Source organism: Hoplias malabaricus, chromosome 2 (genome assembly GCF_029633855.1).
Source record: "Hoplias malabaricus isolate fHopMal1 chromosome 2, fHopMal1.hap1, whole genome shotgun sequence".
Classification (NCBI taxonomy): Eukaryota; Metazoa; Chordata; class Actinopteri; order Characiformes; family Erythrinidae; genus Hoplias; species Hoplias malabaricus.
Genome location: NC_089801.1, coordinates 29,068,184 through 29,087,249, shown reverse-complemented (window position 1 = coordinate 29,087,249; position 19,066 = coordinate 29,068,184). Strand labels below are relative to the sequence as shown.

At 37.6% G+C, this 19,066-nt stretch overlaps 1 protein-coding gene across 2 annotated transcripts in view; it reads left to right on the top strand.

Moving 5' to 3' along the window:
- abl1 (c-abl oncogene 1, non-receptor tyrosine kinase) overlaps positions 1-19,066 on the top strand; it is a 32,163-nt gene that overhangs the window by 3,047 nt on the left and 10,050 nt on the right. The window contains exons 1-2 of one of the 2 annotated variants that reach the window (XM_066658268.1): positions 13,776-14,396; positions 17,054-17,212. In XM_066658268.1, the coding sequence (XP_066514365.1) occupies positions 14,312-14,396; positions 17,054-17,212 (244 nt within the window). In that variant the 5' untranslated portion in view covers positions 13,776-14,311. Of the gene's footprint in view, positions 1-13,775; positions 14,397-17,053; positions 17,213-19,066 lie in introns of those variants that run through there. The other variant, XM_066658262.1, reaches the window with a different exon arrangement.

The window sequence follows — 19,066 nt, the reverse complement described above, 5'->3', positions numbered from 1 at the left end:
AATAAACTTAAAAGATGAAATAAATATGTACAAATGCTAAAGAAAGGGCTTGTCCTATGACAACCTAACCTAAAAATAAGTTGATGTGTTTTAATCCAGTGTGAATTTGCTTTAAATACAAAAAGATAAAATTATTGGTTTTTAATATTGGTATCGGCTACTCCAAGGTGCTAATGATCAGTTATCGAATTGTCCCAATGAATTCAAAATTGGTGAATCCCTAGTTTTTTAGCAAATATGAATAACTATGTCCTGCCCTAGGATGCACAGCCACATCAATCTGTGACCTGGATGTGTGGGCCAGTGATAACAGGGTCTGAGCTGACTCCATTTTTGTTTTTGTGGCATACCAAGCCTGACTGTCCTCAGCAGTTCCTTCCTATAACACGACCATTGTCACAGCAGGCAGAAAGATCTCAGATTCTTGGATTCCAATGAGTCTTCTTGCGCAACAGAGGTCTGATAAGTTGGGGGTGGGTTGGCAGAATAACAGAAAATCTTGCCAGCTGTGAGTAAGCAGAGTGAGCACATTGGCTCTTGTAATTTGGCAAGAAGGTCAATGATGGGATTATATTTGTTGTCTTTTAATGCTATTCTCTCAAATGGAGCCGGATGATTTGCAGGGGATATGAGTCACTGAGTGAGAGTAGGGCCGGGTTAGCAATGTGATCCAAGTCTTGTTATGGAGCCTCCTCTGGCTGGAGTCGTCTCTCACCAAGCAGGTTAAGACTCCACATACTGTGCTGTAGGACAAGCAAAGACCTGCCTGACTGCACATTTGTATGTGTGCTGCATCCATTGAAGCACTGTGATGTTATTCGCTCATAAAAATGTAGGTGCCAAATAGGATTCTTTAGAACTGCAATATAGACACTCGTAGTCGATCCATTAAGTGCAACCTGTTTACTGTTTGTGTTTGAAACTCAATCCAAAGAACTGTTTTAGGAGAAACCAGAATACTATTTTTGTGATGGACAACCTATATTTCCTACACTTTTCTATTCTAATGTAAGCTAAATATATGACAGCTTCATGGGGTGCCATAGAAAATCCATTTCTGGTTCCTTAAAGAACAATGTTTGAAAATAAAATATTGTTTTTATTTATATAATTATATTTTAAGCGTTAGTATAAAAATTTCAGAATAGGTTACAAACGTTTCTTGACACTAACACATTTTCAGAGTGTACAGAATGTAGGCTTGTTGAGAAAGTTTTTTAATATTTTTTTTTTCTGCCAACATGTTTCCAGAAAATCAATGTTTATCTAAATAATTTGTGAGATGTATATCGTCACTAACTATGGTCATTGTTTCATTGCACTTCAATAAGTAATCACTTGGACCAGGCATATATTTGATTGATGGCTTCTTTTATGGGCTAAAATGAGAAGAAACACAAAACATAAACAATCAGTTAGTTATTTTATTAAAGTAAAGCATGTTTGTACACTTAAAAAAACAAAACTAAAAGTTGAGGTATTCCCAAAATGCTTGGAAAATGATCTCGGATCATGCAGTCTTACATTATCATACATATGTGATCAATTTCTGCATTAGTGTTTGGGGTGGGGTGGCAATTAATCATAACAGAAAAAAAAAACATTTATCAAGATTCAGGTGCCTAAGATTTTAGTCTGATGTGTGTTTTTCCAGCACACTTAGCTTTGTGTTAGCTCTGTGCCCAGCTTCTCTTTGGGGCCATCAGCTGTGCTGAACATGTATGGATTGTGGCGGAGAGGACCCTGGTGTTTTTCACTTTTTTTTTTTTTCTTTTTTTTTTTTTCTTTTTTTTTTGGCTGGAACTTGTGGAATCTGCACAGTCTAGACACCAAAGCTCCTCCATGATTCCTATGGTCTTGAAGACATGGGTTTATTTTCAACCAGGGGGGTTGAGAGGCAGGCGTCTCCTGGTAAGATTTGCTGCTCGTTTTGGCCAGCTGTTCGGTCACAGTGGCTCACAGTGTCCTGGCCATGTCGCCAGTGCTCTGACTGCTGCTCTACAGTTCCTGCTGTCGCCACTGGATATGGGCTAGACTGGGGTGTATCATCATAGATGCCCTTTTTCTTTTGTGATTTAAGTTCAACCATGTGCTTACTGTAATGTCTAACATAAAACATAAGACCTGGGAAGTTCTGTGAGTGCCAAGTGCCATTGATTTTACTTGATGTTTGTTAGACTTTTGCACAAACTTATGTTTTACATTAAATTAAACTACTAATGATTATTAATTATTGTGGAAAAAAGCATCTGTAAGTTAGCCATTAATGAATGCTTAAAGACTAATTAGTTTATATATAATATATGTATATAATATTGTATTTTATCAGAAATGCTCCCATATCAGCTAACTAACAGATTTTTAAAAAATTAATGCTACCGTGAATACCCTTGGTTAAGATGCCATATATTGTGATATTTAGAAACCTAAAAATCCCATAGCTTAACATTTGCCATTGCCAGTATTTTATATATGTTTTTTATAGTCTGGTCCTGACCACCTGGAGAGCACTTATTAGTTGTTACACTTGTGCACATGGACTGACAAAGGCAGGTGCTCGAACCTTGGTGCCCTTAGGCTCCCAGAACATGCTGTGTGCAATTCATGGCCACACAAGCATGACCCTATAAACCTAGGCCTGTTCAAGTCTTGGGGTCACTTACAGCAGCCTTGCTGACTGTGCTCAGCTCACTTTCCTGCTTTGCACTCTCATGCCATCATGGGTTTGCTAAGTTTTCCTTTTACTGAACTGGGACCATGCATGTCAGTTTTAAGCCAGTTCCCACTGATTAACCATAATCTCTTTCCCTAAAGAGGTTAGCCCGCACCTTTTCTCAAGTGTTGTTAAATTACAGGGCACTTACTCGCTGAAACATTCACATTGTTCTAGTGCACTAGACAGCCACTGAAAGAATCAAATTTTTGGTTGTTTTAAGACCTTTTGTTAGCCACAAGATTATATCTTTTGGTATTGAAATGCGATTTTCAAAACACATTGAACTTACTGAAGAGTTCACGGGTGTTTTCACTAAAATCCGATATCTGTGGTTTGAGAAAATAGTACACATTAAGCCTAGTGAGTGATGACAAAGTTTGGAAGGCTAATGAGTTTAGTCTCAGTGACCATCTTATCCTAAGACCCTCTGGCACCCGTATACCCATTGAAAAAGATCCACTTTTGTTTGTGCAGAAGTGCAGGCTCTTGAGTAATTCTGCCTGTTTTGAAGGCATAGTTGAACATGGGGCAAGCCACAGCAGTGGAGTCAGGAATGTGACCTCCTATGCATTCCTCTCAAGTCTCTCTCTCTCTTTTTCTCTGTCTCTCTGTCTCCCCTCACTGATTTCTCTCTCCTTCTGTCTTTTCTTTTCTGTGTCTGCATTTCTCTGTCTTACTTTCCTCCTGTTCATACCCTTGTCTCATAGGAGTTAAAGCCATAAGCAGAATTCTGTCTCATTTTAAAGTCTGCTGTGTATATAGTGGATATTTTGCACCTCAGTTTGAGAGTATATTTCTCCAAAGCAAAGGTCCCAAATTATTTAACTTCTCTTTAATATTGTCTGCCCAATGTCTCCTTCATTGGTTACTTGTGTTTGTACTGAACATGTACAGAGTATAATATCCGTTTGCAGCATGTGAATTGTATTAGGAGTTATTAGTAATCTAGAGATGAATTAGAGTATGGCAGAATGTACAAAATTATATGCAAATACTATGTCTTTTCCTATAAGAGACATGAACATCCACAGATTCTGATATCCACGGTAGTATTCCCTCATGCGCATGGAGAGCTGATTTTATATATATGCTGGTGTGAAATTTGAATTTAATTATCTTTCGGTACAGAAACAGACAGCAGTGAGTTAAAACAAGAGGCATGAATTTGGTATAATGCTCTGTTGTTGGGATGAAAGACACTGATCCTTGTTCAGTACTAGAGCCTGTTCCTGTCATGGCTTTTGATGATGTTCAGGGAAGAAATCATAACGATTCACTGTATTCAATGTAGGTGGAAGGAATTATTTCTGGAACTCGTAATAATAAAGTTTAAAAGCTTAATCACCTTATCAATTAGGTCTTTAATTTTCTCACACAGCACTGAAGAACAGTGCTGGTTTGTAAATGATACAGTGAGGTGTTGTTAGCGCAGGGTTAACAACAGCAAACCTGCTTACCCGGCCCATGTGTTGTTCAACCATGGGCCACTTGCTTTAGTAATAACAACTTTGCTCATGTGCAAATCATTCTTTTTTTCCTTCCCAAAATACTGGGTCAGGTCATTAAAAATGTTTTGCCAGTCATGGCTCCATATAGCCAGAGCAAACAGAATAGCTCTTTCTAAAAATCTCTCACATAATATAAATAAATAAATCTCACAAACACAGGTAGATGTCCGTTGTGCATCCTATCACTCGATGTGTCAGTGGAAGCTAACTTTTTAGCTTGAAGAACAGATTGGAAGACATTCTCAAAATACACATAGTTCTTATTGAAGTGGCTACGTTGATGTTCCAAATGCCGCTTTGTAAGCCACTTTGCAGATGGCTACGGTTTGAAAGCATCACAAAGAAGTGGGTGAATAACAAATTGAACAGTATGGAATAACAAAAAAAAAATGTTTCACAAATTTACATAAAACAAAACCCTTGTTAAAAACCCATGAGAGTGAAATCAAAGTTTTTAATTTTACACTAATTTACAATAGGGGAATTCACGCTAGGGGGAGTCCCAGGAGCCAAACACAAAAGCTAACAAAGCGTTCCTTTATGTCTTTGTCCTGGTTTATTGAAAACCATTGTTCATCAAATCAATTGAATCAAGTTGAATTGTGATGACATTTCATGATGAAACAAAACTGGCAAAAATGATTTAGGGTCATCTGATCACATTGTTTTTTCTAATGTGAAATATTTTTTCCTGTGCCATTCTACATTCATGTAAGTGTAAGCAGACACACACACACACACGCTCAGAAAGCAGAATGCACAGTCAGGGTCTTGAGTACCACTCAGCAGCACAGCTGTTGTGTTAGTTTTCGCCCCTCTTGAACCCATTCTTACCTATGATGTGAATTCCAGTCAGTGATAAAAATTCCATCTAGTCACAGCTTGTTAATGCTAAGCTCTGTCGTTTTGGAATGCTGTGGTTAAAGTATCTTTCTTAAATCTGCTCTTAGTTTATAAAAGTTTTTTTCTTTATTGCTACTTTGCATATAAAGAACACCTTTGTTCCTAATACTACCATTGCTCCACCTGTTGGGCTTTGGTAGAAATTGTTGTCACTGTTAGCTTTTGCAGGGTGTGTAGTGCCCTTTGATTGGTAGTCTCTAATTGATGTAGTTTTACAATAGCATCCCATGTTTCTAATTGAAATGTGTGTTAAAAGTGCATTAGTTAAGATTCAAGATTAGCACCCTCTAGCTGCTTAGTAGTTGAACTACAATAACATGAACAATTTTTCCTCCACTCTTTGGCACTGCCTCTTAAAAAAAAGCAGAATCTATGGTATATTCAGTTAGAATCATAACAATTTAGTATGATACTCTGATAATCAGCAACATTTTCTAGTTGTTCATAGTTATGTTGCAGTAAAGTATTCACCAGTCTTCTAAACTTACTTAAATATATACAGTATAGTAATGGGTGTTGTAGAGGATCTGTTAAAATAGCTGTGAGAAGGTCATTATTAAACAGAAACAGGCACTCCAATGAGGAGTCAAGTTTTCCAAATAGATTTTGTCAGGCACAGATTGCCCTTGGGCTGATGCCATTTCTACTAGTTGGAAAATTAATTAGAGTAGTGCACCTTGAAAAGGAATCGCAAAAATTCACTATTACTGCTTTGTCAATGCGGCTACTGTTCCCAAATCCTCCAGCTAAGTCGTTGGATTCTGACTGGTATTCAAATAATCAAAGTTTTATTTGTTTAATTCTACCTTTAATTTAACCAGGCAGATAATTGAGTTAAAAGTATTACTTGAAAACTAAAACGTAACATATTTTCAGAATCATTTTTTTATAAAACACATATAAATTAGTTCAAATCATGCTGCATTTTCTTTGTACAAGTCTAGAGTGGGGGTGGTGGTTTGATTTGAAATATTACAAAATTAATTCAAACACTTCTATTCCAAACAGGTTAAATGTCATTCATGGTATAGACTATGGTGCTTGCTTACAGACTTGATGTTCACCTTAAATGTTATCTCTATCCAGGTGTGTTGCTTCATACAATTAAACACAGCATTTACCGTATATAAGGCTTTCTTTTGGGCATGAGTCTGAAGGGGTTTTTTTATATTGTGAAGCTTATATGGAGCTGTATCAAAGCTAACATTGCTGCCAGAAACAACATTGCAAATTGCATTGATTGGTTTTGTATATTTAGTGCACTAAAATCAAATCCCGTAATTCTATTAATTAATTAATTAATTAGCTTCCTTAGGCTAAAGCCTCATGAGTCTTAAATCTCAAGTTTTATTCAAGTCTGACCCAATAACATTTTTTGCTAAGTTGTCCTATACTACATCCAGATGATTATGGTCTGAACAGGTATTAGAGTAATCCTCTGAATTGTTATTTGGATTAAATGAACAGTGGTGGAAAGACGTTAACTGTCCACTGCAGCCTTTGCAGAGGAGAGCTTGTGGGCGTCATCTGGTTTCATTTAAGAGAGAGAGAGAGAGAGAGAGAGAGAGAGAGAAAGAGAAAGAAGTGCTGTAGCCACTGCCGCCACACTCTCTTCTGGTCTCAACAAACTCTGCCAAAACAACATCTGCAGGACATCCCACCATTGTCCCCCACATATTAGGGAGCCTAACCCTCTTGTCGCCTCTTATTGCATTTAAATTAGTTACAGTTAAACCAGCGCCATTGATGTCCAAGTCCATTGCTGAGACATAGGCATCGTCCTAGGAGACATGCCTTTGCCTTGGGACAGGTTTTAAATTTGGGTTGTAAAGCACATTCTGTTTAGGGTTTTGTTTTAAATGTTTCAAGACAAATAATAGTTTTGGAAAATTATAATTTGATATGGGTCGTAAACAATTTGGAGTAACCTATTGTTAATATATATAGTATTATATATTGCATTTTTGCATATGTGACAATCTAGTGTACTGCATCTTATATCAAATCCTTCATATCTCTGAATATGTCTAGTCTGTATATTTAGTTAGTACACGAATTGAGGTACGCCATGAAGGTTCTGTTCTGTTAGTAGAACAATTTTCTGGCAATGGTTTTAGTCAGTGATTTTTATAATGTAGTTATGTGTTAGTGCTAAATATTTGAACATTTTGTGGTGGTTCTATATATAGTTACAAATATATTAATATCTTTTATCTTGTAGATTTCAGTTTTTTAGTGACTCTGATGCATTCATCAGAATACTACTCATACTCACCATCACTGCCTATCTAGCATATCTCAGACTTACAGAAGACATAGTGGCGTTTTCTAATAGACTTGGCCCTGCTCATAGGAAATAGAAAAAAACCTGATTTATTGTACTGTCAGCTTTTAATTACGTTAGTGGTTAATGTGACACAATAAGCCTTAAGTTTAGCTTCTGACATCCTAAGTAATAGGAGATCTTGCCTGGCAAGGAATACTTAAATAGCACTGGGAAAAATATCATAATATCTTTATTGGATAATATTCTGATAGAGAATTTAACCCTTTTGTCCCCCCACCAAATCCTCAATCACAATCAAAAAATAGTATTGTTACAATTTTTGCAGATTTTAAATTCAACAAATATTAAATAAAATGTATTAAATATTGTATATTTAATAAAAAATACCTTTTTAGACAGACATTTTAAGCCTAATATTAGGCCTCCTTTAACAGCCGGGAGACAGCTGCCAGACATAAACTTGCACATAAATAAAAACATAAAGTTATTTGCATTCTCTCTCATGTCATCATTATTTCAGTGTGAGTGTTTAAAGTCATATGCAGTCTATGCTCTTCTGCTGATTTTTGTCTTATGATGCTTTTGGGAAAACAAGATCCTGCATGACAGACCCCACCTCTGAGCTTATCTTTGTTTTCCATTTCTCTCTTAATTTCTTCCATATGGTTGTGAATCTGTTTTGGTCTCATCATCTCTCACATATTGATTTGGGAACACTAGTCTTTATAAATGCATTCTCAATCCCAGACATATCAGTTAGACCATAAGGGTTTGGGACCGAAGGAGATGATCAAAGTGGATATCCACTGGTGTAATGCCAGTCTTGAACTATGTGATGCAGTGTTATGGCAAGATAAATTGGGGCAAATTGCTCCCAACATCCTGCTTAAATTAGGGTGTGTTAATCTTCTCTGTGTATTCTTGTTTCATCAGGGGTTCTGGCCTCAAGCTGGTGCGTTGTTCACGTCAACATGCCATAAATTTTTCATTGCTGCTACTTATCAGCTAAGTAGCGCTGCATGCCATTTTCTGCTTCGATTATCCTATCTCTTTCTTTATTTTTTAAATCCTGGAATGAGCAAATGTAGCACATCTAACAGATGGACTAAGAGGTGATAATCACCTTCCATCAACTCAGTATAGCCTCTCATTTACAGTGACAGTTTCACTCAAACACACTTCAACTACAGCTAATGATCTGCACACCCTTAATTTGTCTGTGAAAAATGAAAACTTTTCTATAATGCTGGGAGAAGCTAGGAGTAGCCTGTACAACTACAATTTGAACTCACAGTTTAATGTATATTTTGTTTTAATGTATTTCAAGCTTCAAACAGCAACCGGAGGTGTGAAAATTCTCCCAGATAATTATTGCAATTACACATGTTTTGTTATACACGTTTATTTCTTTTGTGTGTGTATAGGAACAAAAAAAAAAGCAAAAATTGATATAATTGCATGCAAAACTCCAAAAATGGGCCGGACAGAATTATTGGCACCATTTCAAAATTGTGGGTAAATAACTTTGTTTTAAGCATGTGATGCTCATTTAAACTCGACTGTGGAAATTAACAGGTGTGGGAAATATAAATATCCACCTGAAACAAGATAAAAAGAAAAGAATTTAACTAAATCTCAATCTCAATCTTTGCATTGTGTGTCTGTGTGTGCCACAATAAGCATGGATAACCGAAAAAGGAGAATTGTCTGAGGACTTGAGAACCAAAATTGTTCAAAAATATCAACAATCTCAAGGTTACAGGTCCATCTTCAGAGATCTTGGTGTTCCTTTGTCCACGGTGTGCAACATAATCAAGAAGTTTACAACCCATGGCGTGCTAATCTCCCTGGACGTGGACGGAATAGAACAATTGATGAAAAGTTGCGATGCAGGATAGTCTGAATGGTGGATAAGCAGCCCAAATTTTAGGTTGCAATGTAGGGCTCAGTGTCAGAAAGCTGGGCTTGTGTCCTAGGTCATGGGTCTTTCAGCAGGACAATGACCCCAAACATACCTCAAAAAACACTCAGAAATGGATGGAAACAAAGAGCTGGAGAGTTCTGAAGTGGCCAGCAATGAGTTCGGATCTTAATCAAATTGAACACCTGTGGAGAGATCTTAAAATTGCTGTTGGGAGAAGACACCCTTCAAATATGAGAGACCTGGAGCAGTTTGCAAAAGAAGAGTGGTCCAGAATTCCAGTTGAGGGGTGTAAGAAGCTGGTTGATGGTTATAGGAAGTGATTGATTTTAGTTATTTTTTCCAATTGGTGATTTCGTGAAATTATATAATTTTTGGCTTTTGTTTTCTTTTCTCTTTTTTATAATGTTGTTCCAATGAACGAGATAAACATGTGTATAACAAAACGTGTATTCGCAATCATTTTCTGAGAGAAATACTTCCAGAAACATTTTCTGGAAAATGTTCAGGGGTGCCAACACGTTTAGCCATGACTGTATATATCTTTCATGTTTTTCTTTGAACAGCAATCTCCAGAATAGTAACTTTGTGTGTGTAATGAACTTTCAAATGTAGTGGGTTGAGCCCGTCCTAGGAGGTTGCAGGAGCAACAGCCTATCACACTACACCACTGCACTAGTTTGGTTCATATATATATTCATTACATGTGTTTTTGAGTGCGGCTTTATTCACGATTAGCAAGATACTTTAATCCCAATGTACTGTCTTTGGCCCTTGAAGGTGTTAGCTTAATGAGCAGGTTAATATCTCTTTAAATGGTACAACAAAAGCTCTGTTTCTGTTCTCTCTTTTTTCATAGACATAAGTTCAGATTAACAAATCAAATGTTATTGCACTATGTTCGACAGACGATGTGTTGAGCTAATTTATTATCTAAGCTAGAGCTGGTGTCGTCAGCTTCATATTATTTTAGCTGGGGTCTTAAGTCTTGGCACTTGTGGAATGAAGCCTTTTTGCACACAAATATTGATTGCGATTTGATTAACGCCACCAGTCCCTAATGCTCTGGCCCTTATCCCATTGCATGTGCATCATGCTAAAGAGCCTCTGAAACTCAAAACGCAAGCTGAGCCCAGTCCAGAAAGTCTCCAGACACCCAGATGGAATTCTCAGAAGGACCCTGGATAAACACTGTCGAGGAGCAAGACTGGTTACTGGATGTCTGGGGCTTGTGACTTGCAAGGCTTTTTGCGGGTGGTGGAACAGATGCATAGCTTTGAGTATTAACCAGAGCTGGTCCTCAACTCTCATTCTATCATATTAGCTTGTTTGAGTCAATATCTCTCCCTGACCAAATTGAGAAGGCTGGGTGACTGAGTTGATGCTAGCAGACATTTTTGACATAGTGAAATTTTTTTTTTTTTTTTTTTTTTTTTTTTTTTTAAATCAGTGAGGTCTCTGGGTGTGTGCTGTGTTTTTTTGTACATAGTTGCGTATGTGTGCAAACGAGTGATCTCAGTCATGCTGTGATGTCCCAGAGGCTTCTTGCACCTGGCTCGCATTTCTCCTATCTATTAAGGCTGAACTTGCTGTGAGCTGACGTTGAAACCCTGCAGACTTTGCACTTTGGTGAAGCACTTCATATTAAAAAAAACCTTTAAAGGACCGTTGAGTTGAATAGGCCAAGTAAGTAAGCAGTACGTGTGCCTTCGTTTGCTTGTGCCCTAGGGTTTGGAAAAAGAAGTGAGCTAAGGGAGTGAAAAAAAAGAGGGGGAAAAAGGCAAGAGAGCATACTGTGTACGTCAGCTAACTGTTAACATACTGAGAGTGGGATTATATAAATCGCAATGGAGTGATTCTCCTATGAGCTCATCACAAAACAATGTGCTTCATGTTTCTCCATCTGTAACCTTCCCCCCTTTCAAAACCTGCCTCTCCTCACTTACTTCGCTTAGCCGCCGAGTCAAGTTTCCAAGTGGTCGAGGTTTCTTATAGGTGGTTTTGAAGTTTAAAGATTTATTCGCCCCACCCCACACCATTATTTATATATGTATATGTGCGTGTGCGCTTAATGCAAGACGTAGCTACATGATTAACAAGCCAATAGTTGCGTTAAAAATTATGGAGCTGAATGCCGAACTTTATCCAGAGATTGCAAACAAAGGTCAGTCTCTAAAACAATGGGATCCGACCTAACAATAGTCTGAGTCTCAGATCTAGGAGAGATTGCATAAACAGTTGCAGAAATGTTTTTAAGCATTACGTTTATGAAAATGAAAAGCCACAAGACACAAAATAATTAATCAATGAGACTCAATGGATTTTAAGCAATTTGTTTATTGATTTAGCACTCAGATCAACTGACCTTTTTTGGTATGCAGAATGCAGTTGCTTTTGCACCGAAATCTGTTCTGCTGTTAATGAACCAGGGAGGCTGGAACACCACCAAGCCCTTGTTGCAGTCTAGGTGGTATGGCTCATTTCATACCTCAGTTCTATTCTCACTTTGCTGGCTAGACAACTGAGGTGGAATGGTATCATTGTCACATTTTTGCACATTTCTCTCTCTCTCTTATGACTGGAAAGTGAACAGGACGTATTGGTTGGCCAGCATGCCTCTGGGCTTGAGCGCTGCCTGGGTTCCCGCCTGTCTGGAGACACCAGTTGACTGGTGTAGAGACCGGTGATGTCAGCTCCAGACACTGTCCCAAAGAAACACTAATGCCCCTTTTCCACATGCTCATAGAGGAAGATCATAGCATGGAAATCATAATTAATATTTAGTTACGCATTATGCAAAGCTACAAAGGGTCAAAGTAGCACAAGCTCTTATGAACTTTGTGTTCAGATGATACCTGTAACTTATGACTATTTGAAAATGTGAGATTGTTTCTCATGAAGAAATTTTTAAAACTAACTATGACCAGAAATATTTCCACTAGTACCAATTTTATTATTCTTTTTGTTAAATAAATGTTTTAAATTATTTAGGTAAATTATAAACAGAAATCACTTTTATTTATTCCAAGTGTTCAGATTTAAAATGTAATGTCATATAATAAAAAAAATTCAGGACAAATACAAAGCAAAACAACAGCTATGATAAAGATTTAGACCTATTTCATTCTTTATTTTCTGTCCATTTTTTCTGTACAGTTAAATTCAAAGAAGCCATTTAACATTCAGTTGATTTTTTTTTTATTTCATGAGTTTCCACTTAACCACCTGAAATGTATAATCCAAATATCAGTCAGTACATTATTTGGGTCCTACTTAAGAAAGGTTTCAAAAGGTGCCATTTCAATCCTGCAGTCCTCATTTGCACATAAATACATGGACTGTGAAACTGTAGGGTGTCCTATTTCTTCTTTCGCTGTTTAAAGTGACACTCTCATACCCTCAGCGCACCCTTGTTATAGTGTTTGGGAAAAAATCCTATCTATACAAACTCAGCAGGAGCCTCTTTTGCAGCAGACTATCAGTTTAAATTAGGCTCCCTAGATTAGCAAATTAGCCTACGTAAATAAATAAATAAATAAATATGACAAATAACAATCAAACTGAATGCAGAATATTCAGAGCTTTATTCAGATATAGATGACATCTTTAACGCATTGTTGGAGGGCTGCTACTACAGGGCTTGGGTTGCTGGTTGAGACATGGCTTTTAAAGCAATAATTATACACATTATTAATGACTTATTACAGTGAGAATGCAGCAAAATGAGAAAGAGGCCATAATCAGCTGAGCTTCTGAGGGTAAACAAAGCTATTTGTTCACTTGTGAAATTTTAAACGGATACCCTTTGTTAAAAATTATTTATTTATATTACCACTGTTGTTTTTTTCTATATTAAATGTCCCTTTGGAAACCTGGCTGACTTCTGTGAGAGCTGGAGGAACATGTTAGAAAAAAGTGAAAGCTTAACTAGCTTCAGTTTCCCAGTTGTTCTGTGTTCTTGTTCTTTATTTTGTGCAATTCATTTAAACAATTTCTTCAATTCCCAAAACGGTCTGTTGCCTAGTTAGCTCTTCAAACAAAACAAAAAAGAAGAATGCTTGTCATGACACTTCACAGCACACTTGGCAGCCTTAGCTCCAGGCACCATTCTTTGAAGCGTAAACATTTCAGAATAGCACAAGAGACTATCGGTGACTTGAAGAGAGAGAGAGAGAGAGAGAGAGAGAGGGAGGGAGGAAAAGTGGAGATGGAGTTATCGGGGGAGGGGAGGGGAGGGGCCTGCCCTAAAGTGCCTTGTGACTTTCCAGCCGAAACAATAAAGGCAGATTCCTTCTCTTGCAGCATATAATTTCCCTGAGTCTGAGTTTTGGAATTTCAGAGCAGAGTCTACCCGGTGTTCCTCTCTGTTGATGTGTGTGTGTGTGTGGGTTGAGTTTGAGTGTGTGTGCGTGGTTGTGTTTGTATGTGTGTTTTGGGGGGGTGGTGGGAGGATCCAGCCGGCTGATGTCATTCAGTCCAGCAGGCAGTGCCTGAAAGGGGCCCTTTGTTGGCAGAGAGCAGCACGAGCACTCGGCTTCTCCCGCTATAGCAGTCGCAGGGGACAGGACAGCATGATGGCAGGACCTCGAGAGCATGTCTTTATGTCAGAGTGTTAATTTCAGCCTTTGACCTCATCTTGGAAACAAGTTGTCCGTGTTTGGATGGGTATTTTTCCCAACAAGGGAGCGATCGATTGAAAGTGGACCGAAGGAAAAAAATGGAGCCTCTTGGACTGGAAACTCGGTAGTACAGTCATAAAGTGGATGCAGCTGTGGAGTTTGGGGATGTGGATATTGACCATTTGTTTTGAAAACTTATCTCTGCATTGGCCTCCACTTTGTTGTTGACACTACAGAATACCTTTTCAAACTTTGTTTTAGCTGATTATCAACTGTTGGATGACGGATTACTGGGACATCTAACCAGAAGTGGAAAAATCTAGTCTTTTTCTCAACAGAGGAAGTGTAAGAAAGCAAATGAAAATGTTGGAGATCTGTCTGAAATTGGTGGGGTGTAAATCTAAAAAAGGCCTCTCGTCCTCCTCCAGCTACTACTTTGAAGGTAAGAAGTTGAGATCGCGTTGGAGCAGCTGCAAAAAAGCTAGCATGGCTTTGTGTCTGTTTGGGAGGGTGGAGGGTATTGAGGGGGGGAGGTGTCACTTTTTGCGAAGAAGAATCTCAATTACAGAGGAGAGCAGCCAGAACAAGACCCAGGAGCATAGATAAAGCATTGGAGAGGAACTCAAGTTGATGGTCTTGCAAAAAAATCACAGGCTTTGGCTTCACTTTGAGGCCTCCAAGCTCTCCTTTGCCTGGCCGTTAGGGAAGTGGAGGAGGAGGGGGGGCAAGGGAGAGAGCAAAGCCAGACACTCTGGCTCGCAGCAAAAGAAAGGGAGAAAAAAAAACGAGGGAGGAGAGAATACTGGGAAATCTGACTCCTGCCTGAGTGTCTGTATAGGTTAATTTTAAGTAACCCTTTTAAATGGACTATAAAAATTGACATTCACATATGTAGGTCTAGTGGTATAAAGAGTACAGTGCTCTCTCTTATGGACTTTGTTTACTGTTTGTTTCCAGAAAACAAAAACAATTTTTAAGCCTTCTAAATAATTAATGGATATTTAGCACTGAAGCATTAGCCCTAAAGTTTCTGAGAAGAATGAAAAAATCATAAAATATCTTTATTTAACAATTGTTGTTTTATTTTCATTAGGTTTTATTAATGATACTATTATTGCTAATATTTATTTATTCCTATAAAACTAGGATCATGATGTATGCTAGGACTTTTTATGAGATTTGATATACTAAACAAAACTGTGGCACTTCAGAAAGATAAAAAAAAATATATTATAAAATTCCTATACTGTTCATTAGGCATATTCATTTTAAACTGCTCTTAATCTACTCAAATGTTCTTGATCATGTCCCAACTTTTTCTGATTCGATAAAGAATATGTGAAATTATCCTGTTTATCAAAGAGTTTGATGTCCCAGAGCTTTTCCAAATGAACTATATGACATCTGTTTCCTGACCTGGGTGATATTTACTTTTAAACCCATCTTTTGTGTTAGGTCTTGTTCAAACATCTTGAATGTCAGTACATGATTAATCTTCGTTCATGCTTCCTCACTAGTCTTGTGAATGTTATGAGTTTTCCTGAAGTTTGGCATTCTGACACGTTTTCTTGTTGTCAGTCTGGTGTCCTATATATCCCCATTCTTTCCTGTCTTCTAACATATTATGCTACATAGTTCTGGATTCACTCACTTAAAACTACTTGCAACCCTTAACATTTTTTCCAGTGACATCATTAAATGATATCCGGTTGCCAAGTGGTCACTGATGCTTAATCTTATACTTTTTATACTCAAAGTAGGACCAAAAATGCACTTAAAAAGAACTTTTTTTTTAAAGAGACCTTTGTTTGAAAAGGACCACTATGTGTTGTTGGTATGTCCAGTCCCCTTTTGTCTTTTGGCTCTTGCCTAATAGGGGAATCACAGCCAGTTCTCTCTCTCATTTGTTTATCTTCTTCTATCACTCCCTCATTTCTGTGCCAGACCAGACACCCCTTTAAGTCTCATTTTACAAATAAAACTGTTTTTCAAGATGCAGGTCCATCAGTTGACATCATTAGCTTGATGAATTACATTCCTGGAATTCAAAAATCTAAGTGTGTGTATGAGTATAAAATATTGGAATGAGTACTATTTTTTTTTTCTTTTTTTTTTTCTCTCCCCATTTGGGCTGTGGTTTGCCATGGTTCACTTTATAGAAAGTCCTTTATAGTGAGTTGAGTATATTTGAGCATGCATTCTAATTTATGTCTGTGCTTTCTCTGGTGCTTTAAATCTGAACTGAGACTTGAGCATGCCATGAGTGTGCAATGACACACTACAGGCCTATTCTTCAGACTGAGGCTGTGTGTGCGCACGTGTGTGTGCCCTGGGTATAGGTGATGGAAAATGAGCTGGGACAGCTGAGTTGACTGTGCACAGTAAAATCACTGTGTGGGCTGTGCTTTTATACTACGGAAATTCAGCATTTCCATTATCAAGCAGGGGTAATGAAATGAGAGGTTAAGTAATGGTAGAGGAGATGCACCAATGTGGACAAGGTTAATAGATGCTATTTTAGAACAAATGTGGGTTGTAACTTGTAGTTGCTGTCACCCAACTGTATACTGGTGGCTAAAACTTCATATTTCTTAATCCAGTTGCATGGGGCAAGTTACAGTTTGAGTCTAAAATTGGGATAAAATGGATTTTGAGAACCAGAGAATGCAAGCAACATATAAGACTGAACTCTGGGGCAGTTCAGACTGAGCTGAGAAAATCCCTACTGTGAAACTGAAATTAAGTGTGCTGAAAAATGAATAGAAGTTAAATAAAGCAAAGAAAGGATGAAATAAATAATAAATAAATAGAACGATGTGTGTTATTAAGGCTGCCATGTAGTCTTCTATTAATTATTATTCTAATAATGCTGCAAAACAAATAATATCAGTTTTGATGTTAAATAAACATATTGTCATCTGCCCTTACACAGTTGTGTATAAAGTATTAACTTACTTCACTGAACTGGCTGATTACACTTCCTATATTGTAGCAGTGATATACTGAGCACTCTACTGTTTCCATATACATTTATATTTTTAGATACATATGTTTGTATGTTGTTACTCCTAGTGATTCATGTTTGTGTTTGATTTGCAGAAGCTCTTCAGCGTCCAGAGTCTCCTGGTCTGTCTGAGGCGGCACGCTGGAACTCAAAAGAGAACCTGTTGGCAGGACCCAGTGAAAATGACCCTAATCTGTTTGTAGCATTATATGACTTTGTGGCAAGTGGTGACAACACACTCAGCATAACTAAAGGTAGGAATATTCCATTCATAAATGCCTTGGGTTTTTCCCCTGTGTTCATTTGTAGGTTTAGTTAATAAGTTAATGAGTAATGAGAACTGTTAACACTATCGGAAATGAGTCAAGACTTTCTCAGTGATTTTTCTCAGAAACAAGCCTTGTAAAGGTATGGAAGTATTAAATGTCTCCTGTTCACACAGCAGCATAGTTTACATGCCAGTAGTCATTAAAAGTAATCATTAACAGTAATATAAATCAAATACAAAAGTCAATAATCAGCACGTTGGGGTGTATGCTTTAGACATTTTTTTTCTCCATTCTGTTTTATCATTACAAAAGGCTATATTATGTTTTGTCTCAAATTATATTTAGCTATTTAGAAAATGCCATGCCGCTTTTGGTCACATTAGACAAATCATGCCCAGACTTTCTAACTGAGACACTAATCTCTATAGATAAAACAAGAGTTCTGGTCTCAGAAATGTAAAAGGACCATTATTTTGCTATAGGGTTGAAGCTGAGGGGTCTAGTATGTCCACTCAGGGGAACTGGGTGACTGGAAATCCACATATTTGCCTCACATTCTTTATCTCCCCTCAGCTTCCTTTATCTTGTACAGCATGCAAGTTCTTTCCACTCAACGTACTGAAAAACAATAAAACAGCTGCAGCTTTGACCAGGCTGGGCAAAGCTTGTCGTATTACAGAGAGTCTCCTACTTTATGCATGTCATTAAAATGCTAGGTTATCTAAGTGTTCGCAAAACTCTTAAATATCATGGCTGTTTTTAATTTGTTTCAGGAGTTAGAAGAATTGAGTATATATCTAATAGTTAAGACTTTTATATGACCTCTGCTGCGAATCACTGTTTTATAAATACACCCATTCAAAAAGCCTTCACCTTCAGCACAAATGTCTGGTGTTAATGCATTGCTTTCAGTGACAGCACAAAAACAGTGAATTAAAATACATTAGGCTTATTTTTTCAAAAATGAACAATGCTGTCTTCCATGATTAAGTACTTTTACAGTCTGTGGAAGTGTAAGGCCACTTCTAAATGGGGAAAAAGTTGTTTATTGCTAATGCCAATGTAGTAGTTCCATGAGATTAAAACATTTTACCGCCGGATGAGTTTGCAGACAATAATGTTAACCACAGTAACCCTGAACTGACGCATGGAAAAACCTGTGCATTGTGGTTAAGGCAATCATGACGCAACATAGAGGATTCTGAAGTGCCAGAGTCACAGCTCTACAAAGAAAATCTGATCATTTACTCACCATGAGTATGTTTTAGGTCATGACAGGATGTTATTATATGAGTTCACTGTGATTGTGGGGTGGTTGTGCTTGTGTTAATAAGATAAAGAATGCCTTGCGTTTGTTAAGGTGCCGCAGATTAATTCTACCGCAGAATATGACTTTATCAGTTGAACAGAAGTTGGCTATTTTATTATCAGTCCATCAGTTTTAAACAACACGAATGAAATAAAACACATTTACAGTAAGCACAAAGAGCCACACAGAACTGTGCTGTGATATATTAGTAGCAGCGACATTCAATATGAAACGTACATAAGTCATGTTGTTTACCTCATAAAACTGCAACAATAGACCAAAATAAAACCCCTGTGTGTGCATTTAATAATCTCATGTGAAGCGAGTAAGAAATAATAAAGTTGATCTGAATAGATACACCAATCAGCCATGACATTATGACTTCTACATTATTTCTACAGTCACTGTCCATTCTCTCAGCTCCACTGACCATACAGGAGCACTCTGTGGTTCTACAGTTACAGACACTGCTGGTCTGATCTGCTCATTATCAGTACAACAAACACTATCAGACCACCAACACCTCAGTG